Source organism: Galeopterus variegatus, unplaced genomic scaffold (genome assembly GCF_000696425.1).
Source record: "Galeopterus variegatus unplaced genomic scaffold, G_variegatus-3.0.2 Scaffold4516, whole genome shotgun sequence".
NCBI classification, from domain to species: Eukaryota; Metazoa; Chordata; class Mammalia; order Dermoptera; family Cynocephalidae; genus Galeopterus; species Galeopterus variegatus.
The window spans coordinates 64,064-84,516 of NW_007730627.1; the positions used below are offsets into that span (position 1 = coordinate 64,064).

The following is a 20,453-nucleotide window of genomic DNA, read 5'->3' on the forward strand; positions in this document are numbered from 1 at the left end:
AAAAAAAAAAAAAATTATCCTTTCTTGCTTGTTTGATTCATACCTCACACCATAAGGTATGGATCTATTTCAAAATTCATTTGAAATGGATCATAGGCCAAGATGTAAAGAAAAATGCTGCTAGGAAAATGAAAAGGTAAGTCACAGGCTAGGAGAAAATATTTTCATAACATATATTTAATAAAAGACTGTATCCAGAGTATATAAAATATTCTTAAAACTCATAAGAACACAAAGGATTCAATTTAAAAAAAAGATTTGAATAAAAATTTCACCAAAGAGATACAAGTGGTGAATAAGCACATAAAAAAATTCTCAACATCATTAGTCATTAGGGAAATGCAAATTAAAACCAAACGAGATAATACTACACACCTATTAGAATGGCTCTTTTATAAAAAAGAAAAAACCAAATGCTGACAAGTGTGTGGAGCAACTGAAAATTTCATACATTGCTGGTGGGAATGTAAAATTGCTAAACACTTTGGCAATTTCTTATAAAATTAAACATGTACTTACCAAACATCTTAGTAATCCCACTCTTAGATATTTAGTAAAGAGAAATGAAACACATGTCCACACAAAGATCTGTACACAAACGTTTTAGCTGCTTTATTCATAATAGCCTAAAACTGAAAACAACCCAAATGTCCATGAGCTGATGAATGGATAAACAATATGTGGTATGTCCATACGATGGAATACTACTCAGCAATAGAAAGGAATGAACTGATTCATGCAACAGCATGGGTGAATCTCAAAGCATTATGCTAAGCCAAAAAATCTAGGCACAAAATTCTACCCAGTATATGGTTCCAAGCAAATGCATTCCAGAAAAGGCAAAATATAGAAGGAAAACTCAGGTCTGTGATCACCAGGGGTTGGATTCAGGGGGTAGGACTACAAAGAAGCACAAAAGGAACTTTCTGTGGTGATGAAAATGGTCTACATCTTGATTGTGGCAGTGGCTATATGATTGCATGCATTTGCAAAAACTGATGGAACTGTATGCTCAAAAAGGGTAAATTTTTGTATATAAATTATACCTCAATAAAACTTACTTTAAAAAAGAAGAAAAGCAAACCAAAGAAAATAATAACCCGACAGCTAAATGCAATGCATGAACCTAGATTGGATGGGGGTGGTGGGGGAATAGCTAAAAAGGGTATTATTGGACAGATGATAAATTTAAATATGGATTGTAGATTAGATAATACCATTCTATCAGTGTTAAAATTTCTGATCCTGATAATTGTACTATGACTATTTAAGAGAATGTCTTGATTTTTAGGAAATATAACTGAAATATTTAGGGGTAAAGGAGCACGATGTCTGCAATCTGCTCTCAGATGGTTGGGAGAGAGAATGAGAGAGAGAGAAGGAGAGAATGATAAAGCAGAGTGAAATATTAATACTTGGTACCTCTGGGTAAAGAGTATACAGAAGCTTTCTGAAATATTCTTGCAACTTTTTTGGAAAGTTTAGAATTATATGTTTCGGGGTTGTTTTTTTGTTTTGTTTTGTTTTAAGAACCAAATAAGAAGGAGGATAATAATTAATAACAACAAGGTACAGGGAAGGAGAACAGCCTGAATAGAATTAAGCACAAGGCAAAAACAAACAAAAAGCTGTGTGCGTGTGTGTGTGTGTGTGTGTGTGTGTGTGTGTGTACACGCGCGCGCAGCCACAACAGAAACAAGAAGCACATGACCAAACCCAGTGGGTGATGGCATTAGAGTACCCAAATAAGCTCTTCCAAGACACACATTGTGTTCTTCTCAGGTCCAGTCACCTTTTTCCTCAGCAAATAAAATGATGCCAAAGAGTAAAAGAGTGGCAAAGAGTCTTTCAAAATAAAAGGGAAGCAGAGGCCGACACCTTCTGAAGAGTGAGTCAGAGCAGATGGTGATCGGGGGAGACACTTAGCCCAGGGATACACTTAGTTCCTCCACCTTTACCTTTTTCCTCAGCAAATAAAATAATGCCAAAGAGTAAAAGAGTGGCAAAGAGTCTTTCAAAATAAAAGGGAAGCAGAGGCCGACACCTTCTGAAGAGTGAATCAGAGCAGATGGTGATCGGGGGAGACACTTAGCCCAGGGATACACTTAGTTCCTCCACCTTCTCTGTGCACCACCAATCCGTACAATTGGAATGCTAGGTGTGGTTACCAATTCAAAAGACAAGGAGCAAAAAAAGATAATTTATGGGCAGAGAATGAAAGGCCCTCCAAGCTTGAAAGGTAAGTTATGGCATTAAAAGGGGGCAGAAGACACAGGAGTAAAAGCTAGGAGGATAAAAAGTACAGTTGATCTACATTATTCTCATATTCAGTATTCGTGAATTTGCCTTCTCACCAAAATTCGTAACCCCAGAATCAACACTCTGCAGGACTTTCATGGTCACCCGCCCACACGCGCAGGGTGGTGAGAAATCTGATCTGCCTGTGCATGCTCCCAGCTGAGGTGGAGCAGGGCGACACTCTGCCTTCCTGTGTCAGCGTTCATACTGCTAAGCGTCATTTTCGGTCTATCTAGTGCCATGTTTTTCACATTTTTGTGGTTTTTGTTGGTGATTTTTCTGTTTAAAGGGGCTCCCAAGCATGGTGCTGAAGTGCTGCCTACTGTCCCTAAGTGCAGGAAGGCTGTGATATGTCCTATGGAGAAAATATGTGTTAGATAAGCTTTATTCAGGAATGAGTTATAATGCTATTGGCCATGAGTTCAATGTTGATGAATCAATGATACACAGTCATCCCTCTCTATTCAAGGGTTCCACATCCATGGATTCAGCCAAGCACAGATGGAAAATATTTGGGGAAAAAGTTGCATCTGTACTGAATATGTACAGACTTTTTTTCTTGTCCGTATTCCCGAAACAATACAGCGTAACAGCTACTTGCTTAGTATTTACATTGTATTAGGTATTATAAGTAGTCTAGAGATTATTTAAAATATACAGGAGGATGTACATAGGTTGTATGCAAATTCTAAGCCATTTTATATGACTTCATAGGGACTTGAGCATCTGCAGATTTTGGTGTCCAAGGGAGGTCATAGAACCAATCCCCTGCAGATATCAAGGGATGACTGTATATTAAGTAAGGTGTATTTAAACAGATACACACATAAAATAAGGTTATGTACTGATAGGTTGACAAAAATGTTGTGACCAGAGGTGTGCAGAAACTCGAGCCTGTCTTTCCACTAGGAGCAATGATTCAGTATTCGCTAATCCAGTGTTCATGGTAACTAACCTCGAATAACAAGAATCAACTGTATTTAAACATGGACTAGAAAAAACACATACAACTCACAATGAGATTGGGTTTGAGGACAGGGTATGAGGAAAGAAACCAGGGGTTTTTGTTAATAAGGACGTTTAAGGCTGAAAACAAGCAACATCATAAAATGTTAATTGCTACTGAGAGGTGCTAACAAGGGTGTTTATTTGTAATTATTTCAATTTCCTAAAGGAAAAATCCTTAGGAGAGCACCACAGTTGGGAGAGAGGGGAATAAGAGGGTGGTAGTCACAATTAAAAGTAGGTTTCCACACACTTCAGCATACACACAAATCAGCTTGCAACATAAGCCCTACTTAATCAGAAACTGTAATTTGGAAAAATGAATAGCTGCTCCATGGCTACAGCTGGTCTTAATACATGACAGTGCTGCCTTGTCTCAGCATTAACTATGACACAGAGGTGGCATTACAAAGCTTTCATCAGTTTGAAAGAAATGTCATGACTTTATATAGTCAGGAGATGCTGTTGCTTGAAATGCTGGTGTGCAACAATTTATTTCTGCTAGGCATCTGATACCACTTCACAGCCAAATTATAAAGCCATGTTTCTGTGTCAATTAGAGATCACACCACCTGTAGCTCAAACTCTCTCAAGCAGATGCAATGGGATGTTTAGGTACTCTGCCCCGAGATAAAGCAACCAGGTATCAGGAAAACATATTTTCTTTCCTAATTATGTCAGTAATTACTACAGTTAAGTACAATTTCCAAATACCTCAGTCTTCCCATGCAAAATGAAAAGAATACTATTTTCCAAATGATTGAGAAGGATGAAGTAACCTGAAATCCACAGGAAAAAAAGCATTTGTGCATGAAAAGTATCCTTTTAAGTAAACTAAAAGGAAACTTAGAGATTATATCAATAAATTAATGGGAAGGACAGACACTATAGAAGACCATTAATGTATTCTTAGTTCCAATCTAAAGGATAAATTAACTTATGTCAAAAATTAATAATTAATAAACACAGAAAAGTTTGCCAAATACTAGTATATTTATTTTTGTTGTTGTTAATCATGAGAAAGTATTAAGAGCTATCCTTTCACACCAAATTATAGAAGCCACAATCAGCCAGAACAAGGGGACGGATAGGGTTGCCATAATCTCATTATCTGAATTCTCTCATTGGTTAGGGCTTAAACAGAAATAACTTGTCCCTGAAAATTCTAAAATGTATCATGCAACCTGCTGCCCTGTGTGCAGGAGAACTCCACTGCTAACACATCTAACGTTTACTGGACATCTGCTGTGTAACCGGTGCTGCTGAGTGCTGTTAACTCATTTACCCCTCACACCAGCACCATGCACTCAGGACTCTCAGTATGCCCATTTCAACTGGTGTGGAAGCTGAGGCACAGAGAGATTAGGTAAAAAGAATGAATGCAAACTTATGATGACAAAGCAGCTGCATATGTCTTTATCATCATTCCAAATTTCCATGATGGTATAATTCTCTGAGGATGGTGAAGGTATTATTGATGCTGGGCCATGGTCTGGAATTTTGAATAAATTTTTGGCACTAGAATGCTTTATTGTTATTTATCTCCATGTCTTAAAAGATGAGGGAGAGTGGTTAACTACAAATACCAGGTTATCCAGTGTGTATTTTAATGGTTTAACATACAGTAGCTGCCCACGTTGCTGTACTTTTGGTGAAAATCTGGTGCATCGCAGATTGGTGAAGGTGTTCTGGTCACATGCTTATTTATTACCTAGCAGCACCACAAAATTCTCTGCCTTATGAAAACAGTAATTGCACTGTTTGGGCTGAGGGTCCCACCACATTCCAGACTGCTCAATGGCTCTTTAACTGAATACTCCTAACTCATACAGGTTTGTTCTTTTTTCTTTAGGAATTTCATCTTTTCATCAACTGTAATGGCAACAATTACCTTCAACTCTGAATAATTCCTTCTTATCAATCATGAGAGTCAAAGGGCTTGACTTTTAATTGTTCTCTTTAAACAAGACATGTCTGCTGAGATCCAGTCACCTCACTGCCACTTATGTGCAAGCATTTTCACACTGCGGCTGACCATCTGCTTTTAGAGCCATCTCATCATTTCTTTGGGCATAAAGTCACAAAACCACTTCTTAAAAATAAAGTCCAAAAATTAAAAAAACTAAAAAAATAAAGTCCATTCTCTACTTTGGAACTGGAAATTTAAAAAAAACATTGAAAGAGGACAGAAAGACATCAAACTTATGTTTCATTTTTGTGGATGAAAACTGTTGTAGAAAAATGCATTGTATCAACTTAAGACAAGTGAACAGATATGATGTTGATGGGGGAGGGGAAAGGAAGAGGGAGGGGGAAAAGGAGGAGAATTGGTAAAGAGACAAAAATCAATTACATTGTATATTGATAAAATTAAAAATAAATAAATAAAAGACAAATGCATTGTATCATTATGAAAATGTATAAAATATTTGGAAACTGCAACAATAAAACATCTCTATAGTAAATGGGTTTATTGACATAACTGAACATAACAATGTATAACATTTATTCATTTCCCAGGGAAAGACATTCCAGTGAAACTGTTTTAAGTAGAACATAGATCCTGGCATTAAGCATTTTCAGTGATGTTCTGCAGTTTGAAAAGTTGAGTGACAGGTGGAATCAGAGGCCTTTTCCAGACTTTCAATGGGACTCAATATTACACTGCTTTGCAAAAGAAAAAGTTAGGAGATGCAACTACTCTATGAATACAAAAAGCCAGGAAGACGAAAGATGCCAGATAGCCCCTTCTAGTTGAAAATAAGAGCCAACAACTCCACCTCTCCCATATACCAACCAATATGCTCTGAATCTAAAACAAGCCTTGGCCGCAAACTAAGAATGACAGTCTATTTCCTGTGGTTTATTAAGTTTTGGCCCTGCAGATAAGACTGCCAGAAAAGCAGCTGTAGTTTAAGTGGTCTGGACATTTACTCATCCGAACATAAACAACGATCAGCTCATTTAGATCCCTGGGTCCCTACTCAGCTGTTCGGACAAGGGCAGGCCTGGCTCAATTTAGGCCAAACATAAAGGGAGTGAACTGGGGTTCAATGACCCCTGGATTGTGATGGATTCCCTGAGTCATCAGGACCCTCCGGGGCTTAAGGCCCTAAACAGAAGATTCACTGTTAGCCTCAGCACCATTGTGGTGGCCTCCATGGTACTCCACTGCCAATAAATCCAGAGCCACAGTGAATGTAACCACAGTATACACCCTCTTAATGACTGCATTTGTAGACTACACACAAAATTATTAATGTAAACCAAACCACTACATTTAGTGATAAACATGTACTTCATAAATATCAGGGAACAAAAGTATCCCAAACAGCTGAAAAAACTGAACAAAAAAGGAGTCTAACCCTAAGTTTAAAACAAAAACACTGAAATTTGCAACTATTAACTAAAATGTAAGATTTAATAACACAGTAAAACACTGGGTAGTGGAGGAATTAATATGCAAAATACGTAATTATTTCACAGTGAGGTTTAAGTACTCATAACAATCTTCTTGTTTTAGTAGAAACAGACACCCATTGATGTACTTTTTTTCACATTTGTTTTCCATAATTTCTTCCCCTCTACTGTTTCATAAAAAGACAGACATTAATGTAGTCAAACACTACACTATCTACTGACAATCTCTTTTTGCTTCCCTTCCCTATTAGGAAATTACCTTTATGGCTTAACTGTGCAACTCAAGAGAAGTAGGGCACAGTCAACTGTGTCACTGGAAACAGCATGAGAAGGACCACATCGAACTTATTCTAATCTAGACACACTGTCAGAGATGTGGTAAGTGAACTGGAACGCTAGAGTTCCCTAGGGGGTCATCAGTTACATAGACATTACATTCTCTTATCAAATCTGGCATCGAAATTTCCTTTTCCACATATAGGTTTAAAAAAATAAAATCAAAAAGCCACAGGAGCAACCCTGACAGAGAAGTCTTGCATGCAGCCTTCTCCTGAGAAAGTATGTAATCTTAGTTATCCTCAAAGTCAGCAAACGTTCTTGTCCGGTTAATTTTAAAAGGAAAATAGTTGAACAGCCCTGTCCAACTAAAATAGTCCTTGCGTTTATCGGTCAGTTTGTTAAATGTCAGAGCTCTTCACATTGTTGAAAAGAAGAAAGGGAAAAAACCCAGCGTCTCCTATTATTTAACTTTAAGGTATTCTGAATGCTCTATCAGTCAACACGTTTATCGGTCAGTTTGTTAAATGTCAGAGCTCTTCACATTGTTGAAAAGAAGAAAGGAAAAAAACCCAGCGTCTCCTATTATTTAACTTTAAGGTATTCTGAATGCTCTATCAGTCAACAGAGATGAGTTCCTTGGTGGGGGTGTTAAACTACCACCTGTTTCCATCGCCTTTCCTGGCAGAGACCACCAGGCCAGTGCAGTCAGTTGCCAAGCCTCCTTTGTAGTGTAATAGGTTCCTTTTTCCTTAAATAGAAACAAAACTCCTCTGGTTTGACACCGAGCAAACAAAAAGCATGCATCCAAATCTCTTTCTGGCCATGCTGGAGACGTTTTCTACCCAAAAGAGGCCAGCCATTGCGGTACTACAGAAGCTATTCCCAGAGCTGTGCCAAGGCCTCCGAGAGAAGAAGGCCTTCCACCTCTGCATCCCACCACGCATTTGCCCCCTACTCTTGGCCTTGACCACCGAGTACCATCCATTTACTTCACGAGTGAGTCCTGGGAATTTGGGGGTGGTGCCCGATTTGGACCACTGTCCCCTTTGGCCTCTCCGGCAAGTGCACAGAAGGGGGAAAGAAGAAGGTCTGATAAAACAGGGTCTTCCCCTGAGGTGGGTTGGGGGGCCCACGGAGAGGTGGCTCCTCAAGGCCAACGAGACGGTCTCCACACGCTTGGACGCTCTGGACCTAGTCGGCAAATCTCTGCAAGAGATGGTCCTCCCGCCTCAAGCTGCCGCCCGCGCCGCCGCCCACGCTGTCCACGAAGCGATCGCAGGGGAACTCAATGAGGTCCGCCTCGCTGAGCGCGCACACGGCGGTGCGCGGCCGGCGCGACTGGAATCCCGAGAAGTCGGCCGACACGCCGGTGCCCATGGAGCGCAGGGGCCGTCGGGTGGAGTACATGTGGCGAACGTGGACCGGGGCCCCGCCCTTCCGCCGGGCCCGCAGCTTCCTCCGCAGCCAGCGAGACGCCCACGCCGCCAAGGCCAGGAGCACCAGCAGCGCGTTGACTGCCAGCAGGGCCAAGGTCAGCAGCTGGTAGTCGACGCCGCCCCGGCTGCTCGCCTCGGGGAGGGTGACCAGCCCCGCGCAGTGGTCCCGGGGAGCCACCGGGCAGACGCGGCCCCCGAGCACGCCCTCCACGCACACCAGGTAGGGCGTGTCTCCGCGCAGCTCGCGCAGCGTGGCCGAGTCGCTGCGCTCAGGCAGGTAGACGAAGCGGTGGAACTTGGGCTGCTGACCAAAGCGGTCGAAGAGCAGGCGGAAGCGCGCGCCGCCCAGAGGCCGGGGGCTGCGGTGCTCGCGCACGGCCCAGCGCACCGAGGCGCTATCGGCGCCCACCGCCTCCACCGTCAGGTTGCACAGGCTCCCCATGGGCGGGATTGCCCTGGGTCGGACGTCCCCGCTCCGGATTCTCCTGCAAGTCCAGGGGATGTGGAGCTGGGCCCACTGCAGCAGCGACGGAGGGGCCCGGCTGCTGGAGGCCTGGGCCCCGCCTGCTCAGCCTTAGGGCGCTGCGGTTGCTCACGAGCTCCCTGGCGGCCCCATCCCAGGCCACCCCAGCTAGAAATCGCCTCCGCTGCTGCGGCTGCGGCTGCGGCGGTAGCTCCTCCGCAATCCCACCTGCAGGGGGCGTCATCTCTTCTCCCGCGGCTGTGGGTAGGGGCCAGCGCCTGCTGTTGGCGGTAGGGGAAGGCGAGGACGAGGGATCCGCGCAAGACCCGTTCTGCAGCTGCTGGTCATCCAGGTAATCCAGGTACTTGCCCCGCAGGGCCGGAGGGTGGCGACACTGCACGAAGACGGTGAGGAGCCGGCCCTGCGAGTGCCAGTCGCCCATCCAGCGCTTCAGGCCCCGCAGCCGGCAGTCGCAGGTCCAGCCGTTGCCATCTAGATCCAGCCGATAGAGGGCCGGGCTGGCGGCGAAAATGTCCCCGGAGAGGGCGCTGAGCGCATTGTCACGCAGACTGAGCTCGCGCAGTCGGCCCAGGTGGCCAAAGGTGGCGGGGTGCAGAGCGGACAGTTCGTTGCCGCTCAGGTCCAGCGCCTCCAGGCTGTGAAGAGGCTCCAGCAACACCGCGGGCAGCTGGCTCAGCCGGTTGCCCTCCAGACGCAGCTCGCGCAAGGCCTCTAACCCCCAAAAGGCCTCTGGCGCGAGGTGAGTAAGCTGGTTGCCCCTGAGCGAGAGCAGGCCGAGGCGCGGCAGGTGCTGGAAGACGCGCGGCCCCAGCTGCTGCAAGCTGTTGGCCGAAAGGATGAGGGTGGAGAGGGAGCGCAGCGGGGCGAAGGTGGCCGGGTGTCGCAGGGAGGGCTGCAGCTCGTTGGCAGAGAGGTTGAGGAAGCGCAGCTTGCCCAGCTGGGCGAAGGCGTTCTTGCCCAGAAAGCGGATCCGGTTGGATTCCAGATGTAGGTAGAGCAGGTTGCCCAAGGGGGCGAAGACAGCGTCCGGCAGCGCCGCCAGGGCGTTCCCGTCCAGCCGCAGCTTGACCAGACTCTCCAGGCCCTCGAAGGAGCCGCGGCTTAGGCGGCCGATCTCGTTGCCATTGGCGTAGAGGATGCGCAGCTTGCGCAGCGGGGCCAGCGTGCCTGGGGCGAGGGCCTGCAAGAGGTTGTTCCCCAGGTAGAGCTCCTCCAGCCGCGAGAGTTTCTCGAAGGTCTTGGGGTGCACGGAGCGGATCTGGTTGTACTGCAGGTCCAGCCGTCTGAGCTGCCCCAGGCGGTGGAAGTCGAAGGCCGTGATGTTGGTTATGAAGTTGCCACCGAGGCTGTAAGTGAACACGTCCTGGGGGCTCGGCAGCGGGCTGATCTTGGGCACGGCGCGGAGCCCCCTGTTGGTGCACAGGAGGTGCTGGGGGTGCTGGCAGTCGCAGCGCTCTGGGCACACGGGCTCGGCCCGCGGCGGGAGCGCGAGGCAGCCGCACACGACGAGCAGGAAGCGCAGGGCGCGGACAGCCTCCATCGCCGCCCGCCCTGCGTGTTGCGGCCGGATCGTCCTCTTGGCCCGCCGGCCCTGTGTCTCCTCTGCATTCCCCTTGGCCTGGCCAGAGTCGCTAAATGGCCTCTTTCGGACTTCGCTGCGCCGTCCGGCCCCTCCTCCGCCCTTTGTCCGGTGGCTGGCTCAGGTCTCTGCAGGCGGGCTTCGCTTGGCCAAGTCAGGTGGCGCAGGGCGCTCCGCGAGTCCCGGGTGCTACTTGTTGCATTTCTGCAGAAAACTCTTTCTCCGGGTGCGCCTCTAGGGGCGGGGGGAGGTGGGAGGGAGCAAGACCTGGCGCGTTTTGTTTGCAGCGGAGTCCGGAGAGCTGGATTGCCTGGCGCGGATTCTCCCCACCAAGCGGATTCCCCAGCTGCAGGCGGGAGCCGTTCCAAGAGCGCCTCGGGGCGCGGCTTGGCGGCTGAACCCCGCGGCTCGGCCCCCGCAGCCGGCGCCTCCTCGCTCTCCGTCCCGGGCCCGGAGCGTAGCCCCCGCGGAACAGCCCGGGGGCGCGCGGTTGCGTCCGGAAGGGACCCAAGTCGGCGAGTAGCGAGCAAAGCGGGCGGAAATTCGTTCTTCCCACACTCTGCCCCCCCGGGGACTCAGGCGGAGAAAGAGGAGACGGCGGAGGGAGGACAGACCCTGGCAGGGGGAGGAGGAAACGCTAAGTGGCTCCGCGTCTGGTCAGCCAGAGCTCGGGACGCCAAGTGAGAAAAGTGGGGATTAAAAACAGCTGTACGGGTCGGACACGCAGGCCTGGGGGCGGGGTGGATTACCGGGAGAGCAAATGGGGTTTGCAGACAGAGACCTTTTTATTTTAGACCTGTATGCCAGCCGCTTCCAAGCAGTGGGAGCGCGCTTCGCCTGACTCTTTTTAAGTCACTTGCTCTTCCAGGTGCCACCCTCCTGGAAGTTTGAGCAGTACGGAGTGTGCCAGCCGTTGGCGGAAGAAGGTTGTCTGCAGAAGGCAGTCGGTGGCCTACTGTCAGAAGAGGCTAGTTCACCCCTTCTGACTGAGGCACGTTTGGGCGTTTGACCCCATTGCATTAGTAGCGGTGAGAGGCACCACCCCCTTTTAGGTATCTTCCCTGAGTATTTGCTCGATCCTGCTGTAGGCATGGAGAAAGCCCAGAACTCGTTCTGCCACCGTGAGAGTTTCTTCTTCACATTTTCGTGACTCAGTCCCATTAATTTTCCTTCAGTCTCAGTGCCCTTGGGGTAGGCTCTGTACGTGTGCCGATGTATAATGACTTTGACAGACTCTACGGCAAGTGCTACCTTACAAGGGCCCTCCAGCTTTATGTCTGGGCTTGCAGTGATCTTCAAAGTCTTTAGGCCCAAAAGTGCTCAGGCCTGGCTTACTTGGGGCAAGTACCAGGGTAGGTAGAAAATAGAATTAAAAGAAGATAAGAATCTTTCCATAAACCTTTTGAAGTGCCTCATATTATTATTTATTAGCAGTAGGAATGGAGCTTCTTTGGGGGCAGCCCCTGCTGAGAATGGGAATGGGCAAGGGATAGCTGTTAATTGCTATTTAATTTTGCAAACCATCTTGCTAAAAATAATGGTCCCTTCTCCCCCCACCCAAGGTGTTCAGAAAATATAATTGTAAGGCCTTCCTCTGTGCGAATGTGGAAAATTAAAGAAAAGAGGCATATCCTCACTACAAGAGGCTGCCCATCTGGTGGGAAGGGCAAAGTATTTAAAGGTTAAATAATAATATAAGGCAGTGATATTAGAAAGATGCCAATATTTTTTAATAATTCTAATGTTTGACAGTGATTAGTTGCCTCATTTAGCAATTAGCGTAGACAAGTGATAGAGGCAAGTTTTGAATTTAGAGAAAGATGAGATGCTTGGCAGGGTGGTCAGTGAAGACTTCATGGGTGGGCAGGGACCTTGGCTTGCAGGGAAATGGGTGTTGGAGAACCAAAGATAGTAGTAGTGAAATGTCCATTCAGGGCACAGTAAGTAGACCAGTTTTGCTTTGAGTTTCAAATTAAAGATGAGCTTGGAGAACCAAGTGTGTGTTTTAACAGCAGCAGGCAGGGCTCCCTCAGAGGACTGCTCTAGTTTGGACTAATCACTCACTCCACTGGGGGTGACTTTCCTTATACTGGCCCCTCTTTATAGATACCTCTAAGTAAGTTTTTCAAAGTTATCAGACCTCTGCAAATGTTCGATATTTTTTTACTGTTGGACTTTCTTTGATATTATTGCCCAGTGTCTAATATGTCTACCAGTGGGCCTGGATTGACAGGGGAAATAACATCACACATGGTTTTATTAAAAAGACAACTGCTTTTCCATAACATTCTGTTTTCTTGAAGTAACCCATCTGCTGCATGTAGTTAACATTGTTTAAAATGGATATAGTATGCTGTATTTCAGACGTATCAATAGCTTCTGATAGGTGTCACTAGCACCCTCAGTCCAGTTTCAGTAAGGGTAAGATTTTGAGATCTACAGAGAGTGATAACACACATGTATATATATGTGCATATAAATTCTTTCTGAAAAAGTGACTGCCATCTTTAAATGTTCCTTTTTTATAAGGCATATGGCTTGAGGTTGACTTTACAAGTGAATGACATTTAAATACTTCAGAGTAAATTTATATGATATTTCTACATGCCCCCAGTGGTCTCCATTTCTGTAAAGATACATGTTCAGGTGTTTGATTTATTTTCAGACCCTCTCACTCTTCCACTATATATATATATATATATATATATATATATATATATTTTTTTTTTTTTCCACAGCTGGCTGATCTGGGAATCTGAACACGTGACGTTGGTACTATAAGGCTGTGCTAATCGGCCAGCCTAAAATATTTGTCTTACTTATTTATTGGAGGCTGGCTAGTATGGTGATCTGAACCCTTGACCTTGGTGTTATCAGTACCACCCTCTAATCGAGTGAGCTGACCAGCCAGCACCCTCTTGCTCTTTCAGGAGTTACAATGGTATTTTGCTTGAATTCAATAGTATTTAAAGCCCCTGGTAGTGAGGAGCTGTAAAAGCAACTCCACAGCCACCTTTGCCTAGAATTCTAATTGCTGCTGGCGATCAGGCAAGAAGCATTGAGTGAGAGTTTACCATATGCTAATTCCCAGGATGGGTGATGGAAATGAGTGACTAAGGTACAGTGCTAGATCTCTGGGTGGCCTTAGTGGGAGGCAGATGGTCAAGGCACAGTGACAGTACCAGGTGGTAAGAACTGAAGATGGAGCTATGGGAGTCCCAAAGAGGGGCACCTGGCCTGGCCCGAGAGCCTGACAAAGGCTTCCAGAAGAGGGGAAGCCTGTGCTGAGTTTGAGAGTTGAGTGGTATTACCTAGAGGGGGAGAAGCTTGGTGACATGTGCAAGAGAGGGATTTAAAGCCTATTACACAACAGTATTACACAACCTAGCTCATACAGTGACTAGAAGTATTTCTTTATTGCCCTTTTAAGGATTTCAGCAGGCAGCTGACATAGTCATACTTGCACTGCAACATTAAGAGGAATCTCTGCCTAAATAAACAAAGTTGGTGCTATCCAAAGAAAATGTAGCCTACCTACTTATTGCCCTCTAGGTCCTTGAAATCTGTGACAGTGATATGTTTGGGACAGGTGTGGATAGGACATCCAGACCAAGGTATTCACCTATAACATATGCATAGGCATTGTATAGATACAGTATACACAGCACCACTGTTGGACCGGGGCAACGTGGGTCTGTACTCTGAACCCTATTCTTTAGAGGGCCATGTTCCAGTTCTCCTCTGGTTGCGCCCCTCCCCATAAGAGCGGGATTTCAGGGCTCCAAGGGGATGTGCCCACCCACAGCCTGCACCCCCTCTCCTGCTCAGGGTTTCAGAGACCCTGGAATTCCCTGCCCAACTGCCTAAGACTGTGAAGACCTCTTTCCCATCTGTTCTCAGGGAGGCCAGTCATGCCACAAGGGCCATGGGAAGACCAAGGGGCAGCTGGGAGACTACCAGTAACACAGGGCCAGAGATGCAAGTGGGAGTCTTGGGCCAGCACCTCCTTTCACGCTTGAACTCTGGGTTTCTCAAATATTGGAGACAGACCCATCCATATGTAGCATTGTGTGGGAGGAGAGAGGAGAAAGTACATGTACTTTGATTTAGAAAGAATAATGAGAAAAATTACAGGAGTTTGAAGGAAAGCATTTTTTAGAGTTGTAGGTTCTACTTTATTATAGCATAGGCTATGCTTAATTTTCTGTAAAAAGCAATGTTTTTTAATGAAAGCAAGGACATAGTTGTCTCCATTCAAAGGACAGTCTCTTAACTATGTAATGTCTTTGTTTTTTCTTTTTTCTTTTTTTTTTCCTTTTTTTGTCTTTTTTACTGACCGGTAATGGGATCGCAACCCTCGGTGTCGCGCCCATACTGGGGACTGGCAACGGGATCGCAACCCTCGGTGTTGCGCCTGCACCGTGCTCAGCCAGTGAGCGGGAACCGGTCTCCACATGGGATCCAAACCCTCGGCGGGAGTGCTGCTGCGCTCCCAAGCGGTGCACTCTCCAGTGCGCCACCGGGCCGGCCCTGTAATGTCTTTGTTAATGGATGGATCCAGGCTTGATCAGGTTCCAGGAGATTCAAGTATTGATTATGCTTAAATAAATAATTTGCATAATCACAAATGGAACTCCAAGAAGGAACACTGATCATAAGAGAAACGAGCTTTGTCATTTTGCTTTTGGAAAATTCATGCTTTAAATCTCAAGTGCACTGAAGGGTACTTTCAGAGGTCAGAAGCACAAACGAGTCTGGGCTGGTTCCGTGACACATATATGTGCTGTAAGCGTTTGCAGGAGTTCTTGCCCAGGCACGGAATCCACTTGGACTTGCTACGGATGTATACCCATGTCTTCCCAAGCAACCTGTGGTTCCTTTGAACTTCAGCTGCAGAGGCATGAAGGATTCCAGGCCGTGTCTTCAGCAGCCCTGGAGCTGGTATGAGTTGGCCCCGGCGCAGCCCTGGTGCAGGCTGGGTTTGGGGGAGAAGAGCTCAGCCTGCCTCCCCTCTGAAGGGGGGTCAGGAGGCACAGCAGCCAAGCCCCATTGAGGCAGCATCCTGGGGTTTACTGAGGGCAGCCTGCAGGGACAGCAGCTGTTTCCTCACCCATGTGATCCACCCCCAGACAGGCAGTGTGGCCCCTGACTCAGATCAAGTGGGAAACTGGAGTCCACAGTGGTCCCTTGGCATGTTATCAAATGACCTCCAAAGTTGCCTTTCTCTATCTGAATGAGCTACATCTTAGTCTCTGCCTGAGAGGCAAGTGTCTTTTCTTAGGAAGTCAGGATGTGAGATAACCAATGGTTTATAGGAAAGCTGCTGATTTTCCAGTTTCCCCCTTTGGGAAATATAGGAATGCAGGTTCCTGGCTAGATACCAGCCTTATTAAATCAGAATCTCGAGGCAGCAAAGCAACAGCATCTGCATTTGTATGTTCACTATATGATTTTTATGCACGTACAAGTTTGTGAAAACTAATACACAATACTTCAAAACACCTGTTTATGATTGAATGATCATATTATAACAACAGTAATAGTAACTGGTTCTTGTGTAGTGCTTACTGAGAGCCAGGCAGTGATTGAAGCACTCTACATACAATAACTCATTTATTTCCACGACTACCTTGTGAGGTAGGAACTATTAATATCCTCGTTTTACAGAGGAGGTTTTTAAAAATACAGGATTTCAGGCCCTCCCTCAGAAAATCTGATTCGGAACCTCCTGAATAGGGCCCAGAGATTTTATTTAGCATGTTCCCAGGTATTTTTTGGTAAGGACCCAAGCTTGGGAACCACTGAACTAGAATTTTTAGGGGCTTATTGAGACATTTCAGTATCTCTTTTGGTAGGAGGTGGGGATAGAAAGAGGGTAAGACAAGGCGGATGCCCTCAGACAGCTCAGCATGGCTGCAGAGATAAATGTATATAAGACAGTCTAGCAGATAGTGCTGGCATAGGTAAATACAGTGAGCACAATATGCTGTGATAGCAATTGTTTTTTGAGAAAAAAAAAATAAAAAACTAAAACCTTTGTAGAAAGCATCAGCCCACCTAACACTATGTATTTAAGGCCATTTTTAAGGAGACTGCTAGGCTGGCCAGTTAGCTTGGTTAGAGCACAGCCTGATAACACTGAGGTCATGGGTTTAGATCCCCAGGCCGGCCAGCTGCCAAAAAAAAAAAAAAAAAAAAAAAAACCAAGGAGACTGCTTCTCACATGCTGGATTTTTATGTCTATGGAATATCTTTATCCATAAGTTCAAAGATGCCCAATTATTTGAAACCAGCATGTATGAACAGATTACATATCTGCAAGAACACAGTGAACTATAGGCATTTCAGCAAGCCAAAAAGGAAAGGCAGATATCAATTAATCATAATGACTTAGGAAATAAGGCAAATCCACATGCTGTTTATGGTTACAGTATAGAGTCTGTTTATATGTAACTGAAATTTTATAGCAGTAATATAATGTTGTCTTCCCTTAGAATGGAACTGAGTAGCGTAAGGAAATGTTCTAGATATAAAGTATGTCTTATACTTAAATAGTAAAATATTTGTCATCTCTAGGAATCAGATCTGCAATTGTATTTTATGGTACAACTTTCTACTATTCTTTTATTTGGATTTCTGCATACACAGTAACAACATTTATTTAGCTATTTATATTTCCACTAAACTGGAAGGGCAATAGCCTTGTTTTATTTCATTTTTGTGGCACTTGGCAACCATGGTTGAATTGTCAAACCTTTCATAAAAATAAATGAAAGAAATAAGCAAGGAAAATAAACAAAAATGTTAACAGTTGTTGTCTTTAGGTAGTGAAAAAATAAGTAATTGTTTCACTGAACTTTTTGGCATTTTGTAAATGATGTACAATTACTATATACTTCTTCGAAATTATTTTTAAAATTTTAAAATGTTTTCATATCTAATATCTTGTTTTAACATCAACCTAAATCTCATGAGGAAATTAGGTGAAGATTGTTCATATCCTCAATTTGGAGGAGAGGATACTGAGAACTAGAGAAGTGAGCTCACTTCTTGATGATGCACGGCTCTAATGGTGGAGTGCAGACCCTAGTCTAAACCAATGGCTTCTGACCCCACGTTTTTACAGATGGCCCTCATTAGGCTTCCCATTTATAATGCCCACACGTGCAACTAATGAGGCCAATTCAGGGTGGTGCAGTAAGAGCACCAGCCAATCAAGCCTGGCCACTGACCAGTCAGGAAGGACAGCAGCTGTGAACAACTGGCCTAGCTACGCCAGTGCCCACCAGCTGCAAGTGCGCTTGCCTGTACTTGATTAAACTTTTGGAATGGTGAACCTTTCTGGATCCAAGTGCTTCCAAATTGCAAACTTGCCTGGGGCATATTTCTTGGCAACTGGGTTCATCACTGTCACTCAATCTTAACAGGACACTGAGGAGAGGGCAAACATGATCAGCTTTGACAAAACACCAGTTTTGTTTTCAATTCATAAATCAGAAATTGTCTCCCACTCTCTTAGGTGGGCTAACATATATTTGAAGGCAATTTAATTCTTAAAAAATTAGTTTTTCTCATAACTTGACCTGAATTGTTATAATTAATGGCTTAAAAATATTTGTAGGGGGCCACCTCTACCTCTTTTGAAGAGTATCGACTTAAAGGATTCTCAACTCATCCTGTAAATTTTCAAAGATTTATTACCAAAAGCTCGATGTACATGTGTCAAACCCCCTTCCTCCTCTGGAGCTGCACATGTCCCCTTATTCTAATGTCAACGGATGAGGCCAAAATAAGGGAGGCAATTTCATACTCATGTCACTGAAAACTATGGCTCTATCCTGGCAAGACACATTCTGTCAATCAGTCACAGAAATAATCTTGGACAGTTAAATAATTGACTACATACAGTGTAAATACCCTAAAAGTGTTTGCAGATTTCATCAAAAGCCCAAATGTTTTCTTAAGACTAGGAACATGGCAGCAAAGGAAATTAGAGGAAGGAAGCATCCATCCTCTTTTCAGAGTCTCTGTAATTTTCTGTGAAGATTTGCACTTTGATTATGCTTAGTAACACCATATGCTGGAGTGGGATGCAAGATCAAAGGCTCCAGTCATAGCACTGGAGCCTTTGCTGTAGGCAGAATCAAATATTTTTGTTGGTAGAGTGCTAATGATCTGTAAGGACCCTCCCCAGCCCCCCATATATCGCTACTTCATTTACAAAATATAATTGAGCAACCTCAAACATGAATGCTTTTAGCGTCTTTTTCATTGTGCACCATAATGCATTGTATATTGAAAAGAAAAAGTTATTGTTACCACTTAGATATTTGGAACTGAAGAATTTTCAAAAGCTTAATATGAGTTGTCAAGTTTTACAGTGTGTATGGCCTTAGAAATTTGGGTAGTAGGAGTTTGCTGAACACAGCTTTTCTTGGGTTGGTGAGAGTGCAGGTATTTCTTCTTCATTCTGTTTTTCTCTCTGATCAAAATGTTCTACAATGAACATTTGATTTTTGCAGTTACAGATCTTCGGTAAAGATGTAAATGATGCCATACCCACTCTTGCTTTCCCCGTTGCCCTGCCGTGTCCTTCTTCCCTTGTTGTAAATGGTCTTTCTTATAAACCTATTTAAAAATCAATCTTGGTAATGGAAATAACCTTGGATAGTCAATTTACTGTATACAGTGTAAGTACCCCCAAAGCGTTTGCAGATGCCATTAAAAAGCCAAACATTTGTTGTAAACTACCAATGTGGCGTATATGGGGTGATGGGAAGATGCTGTCCACTTATGATGTTTCTGCCCTTAAACCACATCAGTCTCTGATCAGTGGTGCATTTTCTCCTCTATAAAAGGGACAAGTCATACTTGCCCATCATAAGAATTTTGGAAAGTGTATGTGAATGTGCTTAGGATATGACAAGTTGTTATGAAAATTGGATAAAAGTTGCTAACATTTCAACTTCATGTCTGTCTACTCAGTGATAGTCTGGGGTCCTAAATGGCAGGACCGGGTCATATGTACAGCTTTTTGGCGTTTTCTGTAACACCCAATGTAGAGTCTTTTCTTAAATTATAAGTCTTCAATAAATGTTCAGTGGAGAAAAAATTAAAGAGGAGTGCCTTTGTCTGTTTTGTGCTGCTAAAACAAAATACTGAAGATTGAATAATTTATAAAGAACAGAAATCTATTTTCTCAGAGTTCTGGAGGCTGGGAAGTCCAAGATCAAGATGCCAGCAGGTTGCTCGTCTGGGGATGGTCTGGTCTCTGCTTCCAAGATGATGCCTTGAACTCTGCATCCGCTGGAGGGGAGGAACACTTTGTCCTCACATGGCAGAAGCAGAAGGGCAAAAAAGGCAAACTCCTTACATCAAGCCCTTTTCTAAGGGCACCTAATCCCATTCATGAGGGCTCCACCCTCATGACTCAATCTCTTCACACAGGCAACACGTCCCAATACTATCACATTGGTGACACCTGAATTTTGGAGGGGACACATTCAAACCATAGCAGGGAGGAAGCTGCATTCTCAGATAACTGGTTCTTCTACCTGTCCTTGCAGGTTCTGTTTCCATCTTTTCATTGTTTGATTGCTCTTTTCCAGGCCACCTGTACCCAGAGCACACAGTCTTCAGCCCACATGTGCTCTCTGGATAGCTGCAGACAGGCATGGATTTTGGGCCAGCTCTGCAGTCATTTAGTTCATACAGAGAATTATTTGGCCACACTGGACATCAGTTTCTTGCTCTCTGAAGTGATGTGGTTCTAATACATCAGTGTTTGCCCAGAAGGTTCTTATCATCAGTCATAACCCTTGTGATATGGAAAGATTATGCATGGAAAAAATGTAGGACATTCTGTGGCCAGGCTGGCCCTCACTACCATGTCTCAGTCTTGGAGATTCACAGTACACAATAGCACATTCAAGGCTTTGAGAAATCCTGCAGA

General features: G+C 44.8%; 1 protein-coding gene across 1 annotated transcript; it reads right to left on the minus strand.

The window, feature by feature from the left end:
- Positions 1–7,525: 7,525 nt before the first annotated feature.
- Positions 7,526–10,638, minus strand: TRIL (TLR4 interactor with leucine-rich repeats). Its single transcript, XM_008587728.1, is given in 2 exon segments — positions 7,526–8,874; positions 8,876–10,638. Coding segments are annotated over 2 exon segments (2,268 nt in total). The 5' UTR covers positions 10,463–10,638; the 3' UTR covers positions 7,526–8,193.
- Positions 10,639–20,453: the final 9,815 nt, after the last annotated feature.